The following is an 8,899-nucleotide window of genomic DNA, read 5'->3' on the forward strand; positions in this document are numbered from 1 at the left end:
CTGCTGTCGAGGCAAACTTCAGGCAGGCCCCCAAATCACTAGAAGGAGTTACATAACATGAGACCACTACCTTGGTGCACTTGGACTCACGCGATAACTACAGGTGAGATGGGACATGGGAGGAGCCAACACCATGAAGATGTCTACTAGAAACACTTCCTCCAGCAGAACAGCTCACTAACAGCAGTCCAGCACTGCTGTTTTTCTCAGCTACCTCTGCCTTGCACAGTGTTCAGAGGTGGGAGAGTGACATCTCATGAGAGATGATGCTTCTGCATCAGGAGATGCGTGATATCAGGCTGAAGAAAGCAAGTGTCAGACTCGGAGCATAATGCTCTGAATTTCTAATCCTCACCTCAAGACATCACTGACTTGGATTAACACACACAACATACTTAATCCTATTCTGAGAAGTGATCTAACACCTCTAAACACCTTTTCATTAAAAAGTTGGTGCAGAGAACTGACCCAAGCATTATCAACGCAGTTTGTCAAAGTTACTTGCAACCAATGCAACCTGGGTTACTAGAACCATGGACACATTATCTATGGGTTATGCTAAACCTTCTCCTTACATTACAAACCACACATGGTCAAGTATGTACATAAAAAACAAAAGAAAGAAAACACAGAAGCAGGATGCAACAGCAGTAGAGACATCTCAATGGCAGAAACAGAGCTCCGGAACGACACTTTGAAAGTAAGAGATGTACACAAAACCTATGTCACGTAATTTCAAAGGGCAAGATATTTTAAGCAACTCCACCTGGAAAAAAATATATTCAGCAGACTAAAATACTTTATTGGTTCTTGCACTCCACTCAACCTGGAAGAAGAAAAAACTCTACCTAAAAATCAAGTACACCATCTTTTAACAGTACAATAGAAGAAAAAAGATTATGCAGAAACAGGCACGTCCTGTCTCTAGCCTGCCGTATCTTCTAAGGTACACTGACACAGGAATGACTGATAAAGGGTAAAACTGGGAGATGCATCTGTCCCAAAATAATACAAAAAAGCAGAACATAACTGCAAAATATTATAGATAAAGAGTTACAAGGAAATCTTACCTGCAACATAGTCACCAAATCCAATGGTAGTTAAAGTGATAACCACAAAGTAAATTGCATCTAGTGTGCTCCAACCTTCTATGTGCTTGAATATAACTGCAGGAAGAGCAACAAACAGCACGCAGCCAAACAGTATGAATATTATTGTTGAAATTATGCGAATCTTTGTCTGACTCACATTCCATTTCTGGAAAGGGAAGGATAAAAAAGAGGAAACCCATCATTAGTAAAACTGAACTACAGTACATCAGCACCAATCACCCACAATGAGCACCAGCTGCTCAAGAGCACAGTGCGTTATAGTTCTCAAACAAATAAGGAAATCAAGTAGGGGTTTATGTCGACAGAGTTTTCAAAGCAAACATGACTATCCTAGGAAACATTTGCATCAGGAAATGCAGAGCAGGGCTGGACTCTTCATTGTGGCCACATTTGTGATCTGGCCAAGTTACTTGTGTAGCATTCATTAATGTTAGCAGCAGATCATGCTGAAGTTTTGAGCGGGGGACAGATACTTGAGCGAGTTCCAAGTAGTGCTTGCACCTGCGTTATCTCTACCTTTGTGCATCCACAAATAACAGAATAAAACCATTATTTTTTAACTGTGCAGTTCTCTCTAAGCTAGTAATGGGCTAAACAGAACCACAGAAAATAGAGTGGGAAGGGATGTGAAGAGATCACCTTTTCTAAACTTGCTCCAAGACAAAACCAAGCCCACTTAAGCCACTGTAGACACACTAGTGGCCAGGCAACATGCGATCATGCTTAACTATTTTCCTAATGCTTAAACTGCATCTCATCTCCTTCATTTTAAGCCTACTATTTATGGTCTCATCCAAGGCAAACAAAGCAGTTGCTACTTTGCTCTTTCCAGCAAACTTTTATAGGTGTTCTCTTTCAATCATATGTTCTATAGACCAAATGCATGCATTTATTTCAGTCTTTCTTCATCCATGTACTCTTGTTGCCATTTGTTGACTCCAGCAAAATAATCCATCTTTCATTACGTGTTGTACTCAAAGCTAGATATAATCCCCTCCCTTTGCCTATTTATTTATTTACACTCGTATTTATACTTCTAGCTATGATGTATCATCATTTCACAGCAGTATGACATTAACTCATGTTAGCATATAAGCCCCCAGTCCTCAGAACATTTCACAGAATCACAGAATCATTAGTGTTGGAAGGGACCTCTGGAGATCACCCAGTCCAACCCCCTGCCAAGGCAGGGACATCTAGAGCAGGTCACTTGCACTGTTTCCTGAAATGCAATTGCATGTTTTATTATTCCTTCATCTAGTACTTTGAATTTGTCTTCCTTGAATTGAATCCTGTACATTCAGACTGCCCTTTAAACTTGTCAAGATCATTTTGAATCCTAATTCTGTCCTCCAACTTTTTGATCTGTCCCCACCTAGAGATTACCTGGAGATTTAATAAGCCAAGTCCTTTATCTCTTGTGTAAGCTATAAATGTTTTTTCTTTTAAACTGTACAAACACTAGAACGGACCACTGCAGAGTCCCATTTGACAGCCTCTGCCAATTTGACATTTTTCCCAAAGAGTTTTCCATGCATCCAAAGCAAGTTGATTCAACTTGAAAGAAGCAAGGGAACGCGCAACACTGGAAACTTCCACAAAAGGAGACCAAAAATGAAATCCAGACTGTTCACAATATATATTTTCTTGTATTTAAGTTTACTGTCAATGGAAACTATGTTTTACAATCAGCATGACCAATGCCCAGCTCTTGTAACCCAAACCACAGTTTGGGTTATGGCAACATGAAATTCCCTGCTCTGACACATCACCATCTCCTATTTGTTCTTTTGGGGAACTAGTAAAGAGAATAAGGGAGTGTCCCAGACTGCAACATATAGATCAGTGTTCTCATTCAGATACTGCCAAGAGGTGTGCAAGATAGAATCATAGAATAGTTAAGGCTGGAAAGGACCTTAAGATCATCTAGTTCCAACCCCCCTGCCATGAGCAGGGACACCACATACTGAACTACATCACCCAAGGATGCTGCTTTTTATGTTGAGGCATTCTTGTTGTAGGGATACAACCATTATGAAAACAAGAAAAATAATTATCCCTATGAGACACAGGCAAAGAGACACTAATTGGTCTCAAAGCTTTTGTACTTTTCAGCAAAAAACTCAAAATTCAGTTATAAAAACCAGAAAGGACAAAAATAAAATGTTCTTATGGATTGTTCTTGCCTTTTTTAGAAAAATCTCAATGGAAATGGGTATTATTCACCAGTACCTTGTCTGCACTTGAACTGAAGTTTCAAAGTCAAAAATTCCTCCCTTTTCTTAAAAACCTTTCAATCTTTTATTTACCTATTGCATAAATCTACTCAGCACAGCTTGTTTTCTTTGCTTCAAAAATAAAGCCATGGCAGACACTTTCTATATAGTAAAGGTGTCCTGCATGCAAGATTAGGGCTTGTTGCAGAACACCAACGCTTCTAACACTTGCTATGTGGATGCAAGCCACTACAAAGTCAGGCTGCTTCTTAAGTATTCAGTAGATAGGACATGTTCGACATATCAAAAGACAAATAGTATTTCATATGCCTTCTGAACATTAGGTAATAGTTAAACCTACAACATTTTATTGAAGGTAGTAAACCACCTAAATAATTAATTTTACTAAATTTTATTATGCCATTTATTCTATGCTTCAAAAAATCTCAGTAAATACATTTTTAATAACTGCATTAGTAAAATACGACCTTAAACTTTTCTATGTATGAAACAGAGACTAAGTAAATTAAGTTCCTCTGCTAGAATCCAAGGCATTTAAGATTGTTAAGGACAGGCTATGGCTGAGATTGATCAATATCTGCACAAGCTTCTGGTCTGTTTGACAGGTCTCTGTCTCTACTGAAGCTGTGCCACTTTGCATGAATAATTGAAGATCAGCATGAACCTCTAGGCTGTGTTAAGCAATTTAGTAGCAGAGGCTGAAAATACCTTAAACTGTAATCTTACAGCCTAGTGAGGAGACCACAAAGAGAACACCCATGTTAGAGAGGCACCAACAGGCTCTGTACCATTTAGGCTGTCCTGCCCAAAGCTTTAGCCATCTACAACCTGTAAACCTCAAAATGTAGGTGCCTACTTTCCTTAAGTGTGATGGCATCTGAGATTTTAAGAATTGTGATTTTAGACTCAAACACCAAATGTCTTCTGTGAATTAAAGAAGCAATTTCCACATTACTCCTACAGTTCCTGTATGCCATCTCCCTGAGTCATTAATTTCCTATTGACTTACATGAAAACCTTTAAAGGTAAGCACGACAGCAAACTTAGAAGTATTATAAGGGCAAACCAAACGAAGTATTTTGGATCTTCTTCCTCTTCCCAACCATAATTGTTGTAGAAATATTTGGCTTCATCCAATTCTCAATTAGAGATGTTCAGTAGCATGTTCAGACTTTGCAAAGTTCTTCCTACCTTTTGCTATGCATCTAGTGACAATGAGCAGCTATACCCTGGTTTTCATATTTTTAATTTCACTTGTTAACTTCAGAACAATGAGCAGCATGAAGAACAAATGAGGCAGGCAGCATACTCACAACAAAGGTGTCTTCTACTTTCGCAATTCCTTTTCCAAAGATTGTCCCTAGTTGATCTCCAACACCAGCCAACAGAAACCCAAACAGAGGAATTCCCAATAAGGCATAGATGATACAGAATATCTTTCCACCTTGTGTGCGTGGGGAGATGTTTCCAAAGCCTAAATTACAAACAACTTAAGATGTTTAAGAAGTTACATACATTACATTACACATTTTAACTGTTCTGCAGGAACAGAACAGTTAGAAAATAGGTCCTATTAGGTTAACCATATGGCACAGCAAACATCATGAAAAATTAAAGTGTAGGTCATGCAGTTCTCTCTGAGCTAAAATTAAACTGCTGCACAATCCACCAACTTGCATTTTGTGTACTGTGGAGAACTCAGAATCTTTTAAATACATGTCAGCTTTTCTCATCTACTGCGTGTAGTTAATACACCAATCGGTTAAGCTATGCCTTAGCCCCTGCTACCTGGAAATATCTGTTACTGGACTTGTAATTGGAAGGCTGCAGTACTGGTAAAAAAGATACAATTTCGCTCAGAAGTGCTCTGTTTCAAAGAGAATCAGCCTGAAAAAGACCCTCATAACAGGGATTTCTAGCCTAAGTGGGACTGTTTAGAATCTTCATTATTGAAGGCTTTGGTTATTTCAGTGTTCCAAACAAAGAGAGAAACAGTTTACAGCTCTGTCCATTTCAAAGTGTAAATCATTTTGCGTTCACTGGCTTGATATGCCTGTGATACCTCAATTGCTGCTGGTCCACTTAGGATGGAGAAACTGAAATACAAACAGCACAGGCCCCAGCATCTGTGAAACATATCTCCCAGGATGGGTATAGTAATGATTTTGCCAAGGTCACATAGCAGAACCCTACAGACAAGTTTCATGAGCATCACTCCTCCATTTTAATTCCAGAGTTTTCCTCCTGCAAAGGACCACTTGTGCTTTGGGGGAGTAGTAACACCCCAGCATTTTTGACACTGTTTCACTTTTCTGTGCATCAAAAGGCAGCCAGATGGGGAACTTGTCAGAAAGCTGCTCATTTTCCATGGAGAAATTAAACAAAAGCTTTTTGCGTAGAAAAATAATTGTAAATGAAAAGCAAAATATTTTAGCAAGTAATTGAGAGATTTGATTTAGTGTATTAAATTTTGCATGAGGTGCTTTTCATCGACACAGAAATCCTTCACTGAAAACCAAGTTTTCCTGTGAAAAAGCTGATGGACAAATTTTATCATCTCTATTGAGAGCTTGCAACGTCATTTTCTTTTCAAAATACCTTAGTATTTTTGCACAATGTGACTGTAAGCTTCTACAATATGAAGCACATTTAATGAAGCTCTTAGGTATTTATCAGAATTTGTATTTAACTATTTCGAGCATGTTGGTTTAACATAGATATTCTTTCTGAAATCTATTATCTCTATTTTTAGTTCTGCTATCCTGTAGGTAAGCTACATCAAAGCCTTCTTTTCAAAACTACTTCTTCCTTTCGGTACAGAGGAGACAGAAGCTGCCCCTCACTCAACTGCATTAAAATAAAAATTAATCACATTGAGAATATACTTTACTCCTAGATCTTCTGCCCCAACATCAGTTTCAGATAATAGTTGTTTAAACAATAGATGCAGTGTTGACAGAGTTCAGTTAGATTAAAAAAAAAAAGAAGTAAAAAAGTTGATATTAATTTTTCCCAAATAGGGACTAATAAACCCTGACAAATTAAACAAAACCAACAAAATTAGAGGAAACATCATCAATTACAGGTTGTGGAGTCCTCCACATTTAAGTTTTCCCTGCACTAATACAATGAAAATAAAGCCTGACTCAGGCAACTGGAAAAATGTCATAGTGCCTTTAGCCCAACCTACTATCCTTCTCTAACCCAGGGCTGAAAATACTGATTATTATAATTCAGGATATTTCAGTTCCACTGAGTTTTCTCTGACCCTTTATGCACCAAGCAGAAAAGACCCTTGAGTTTTCAAACAAAATTAGCTCACCACCACCAAAAAGGGACAAACAGATCCAAGCTCCTCTGTTTACATAAACATGCCTGTTTATGCATCCACAGGAGCTTGAATAGTTCCAGGGTTAATTCCTGAGGGGTCCTAATGCAATTGAGAATCAAGGGTCTGGATACACCAGATTCATAAAACTCATACTAGGGGATTTGGAAATTGCTCTTCCCCCTTTTTCGTTTTTGTTAAGAACTGTATACGCTTCAAAGTAGTGCCTCATAATGGTGACAAAACACATGAAACACATGCCAAGCAGGCAGCTTTGCCCAGTTAGCTTCATAAAGCAAACTGGCATTCTCCATGCATCCCACAGCTATTACAGACACAAGTGCTGCTGCAGCATACTTCTCATCTGCTGCTAATTGCTATGAGGACATGAAGTTCAAGTTTAGCTTTATATATTCTCCTCCCTAAATCAGTCACATCTTGCTCAGGAAAAGGATGGTACGTTACTTCTACGGTCACAAATACTTGCTTTCCAGCCTGAAAAATGAAAAATTCCTATCCATAAGCAACAAAGAAGGTTTTGTATTATTAACTGTACTTTACAAAAAGATCTCACACATTACTGGATAAAATAATCCTACTCCAGCAGGTAGTAGTTTTTCTCTGTCCAGATGCTCACTGCACATAACAAAACATGGCACTCTCATAATAGGACATGTACTTAAGTGAACTGATCTACCAAGGGCTTTCCACCACACATTAATCATATTTCCTTACAGTGTCATGTTTTATAACAGTCTCCTGCTGTACACCACAGCCTACTTCCCGCGTTGCACAAATTGTCCTTACGTCCTACTCTCAGTTTCTCCAGTGAAAAGCTAATCCATCATGTCTGCAATGGGAGAGGAAACATTTATATTTCTTATGGTTGATGCAATTGTGAGGGTTTTGTCTCAGAACAGTATTACACCTTTCTTCTTAAGAAAATGGGGGGGAGGGGGAATAGAGGAATTCTAATTCTAACCCAAGGAAAACTTTGTTTCAGGCACTGTGCTTGGAGAGTAGCACATGGCCGTAAGAATGCCACCACCTATCTATCTCTGTGTACCACACATCTCTTTTCCGCATGCAGGGCAGGAATTCCTGGCACCACTGCAGCAGCTCAGTGGCATGGCATGTTCACTTCAGAGTTCCTACTTCTGCTCCTGAGGCTGGCACAAACTCTGGTTATGACAGTCTTGCTCACTGAGAAGCCCTGGAGCATCAGCCACATCATACTATGCCCTCCCTCTGAACTGCTTGCCTAGAGGGGATGGTGCACACTAATTGTACAGACAGCCTCAGTACCTCCGGTACTCTTCACACTTTCTAGTCCCATGCAGTTTTTCTCTTCCTCTATTTCTGCTAAATGGGTAGAAGCAGCTAGTTCTTCATTACAATCAAAAGATCCTGGTTCTGAACATGGACATGAAGAAAGCACTAGATTTAAACTGGCTAAATTTCTCAGAAAATTTCCCTCAAAGGCTTTTAAACCAATACTATCTGCAATGAACAGCATGAAGCATAAAAAAAATCTAATTTGCACAATGGGACCAGTTTCACCCAAGACCATTTTCTGCCTGTACTTCCCCAACATGCCTTCCCCACTTCACTTTCATTACCAGGGGCATGCTTTGCCTCCTAGTGCCACCAAATCCCTTTCATGTCCTGCTAAATGCTTAGCATGCCTTTACTGCCCAAAGGACTTCGTGCATTCAAAATGCAGTCTCCGACAGCAGCTGTGAACAAGAAATACATTTTGGAAGGAACTTCCAGTAACCCCTGAGTGAATTAAGAATAAAAGGCAGGTTTTATGTAGATTGTAACTAACTGCTCCATTCAACAAAATAACATAATCCATGGGTTTGTGTCCAGAACCCTTAGAGCCTTCAAGATGAAAACTGGATACAAAGAGAAGTTCAGTCCCTTCGATCAGCAATAGACAGAAGAAAGGGTATGCTAAATTAAAAAAAACCAACAACAACAAAAACAAAACAAAACAAAAAAACCCCAAACAAAACCACACACACAAAACAGAAAACAACACTTTATAGGATTATTTCATTTTATTTTCATGTCCTCTTTTTTGACATATTTGAGGATGAAAGTGTAGCTTACACATCTGAAGTGGATTTGCTATTAAGTAAAAATTAGTAATTTTTATAACTACAGCTATATTACTGCTTTTGAGCAAAACAACATATATTTGAAGTTTCGGGGGGGGG

At 38.9% G+C, this 8,899-nt stretch overlaps 1 protein-coding gene across 1 annotated transcript in view; it reads right to left on the bottom strand.

Annotated features, from left to right (window-relative positions):
• KCNK2 (potassium channel, subfamily K, member 2) overlaps nt 1-8,090 on the bottom strand; it is a gene marked incomplete at its 5' end in the record, with an annotated part of 30,252 nt that extends 22,162 nt beyond the window's left edge. The window contains 3 exons of the mRNA XM_010013767.1: nt 1,071-1,257; nt 4,663-4,823; nt 7,983-8,090. Of these exons, the coding sequence (XP_010012069.1) occupies nt 1,071-1,257; nt 4,663-4,823; nt 7,983-8,090 (456 nt within the window). The remainder of the gene's footprint in view (nt 1-1,070; nt 1,258-4,662; nt 4,824-7,982) is intronic.
• Nucleotides 8,091-8,899: the final 809 nt, after the last annotated feature.

Source organism: Nestor notabilis, unplaced genomic scaffold (assembly GCF_000696875.1).
Source record: "Nestor notabilis isolate BGI_N333 unplaced genomic scaffold, ASM69687v1 scaffold9124, whole genome shotgun sequence".
NCBI lineage: Eukaryota > Metazoa > Chordata > Aves > Psittaciformes > Psittacidae > Nestor > Nestor notabilis.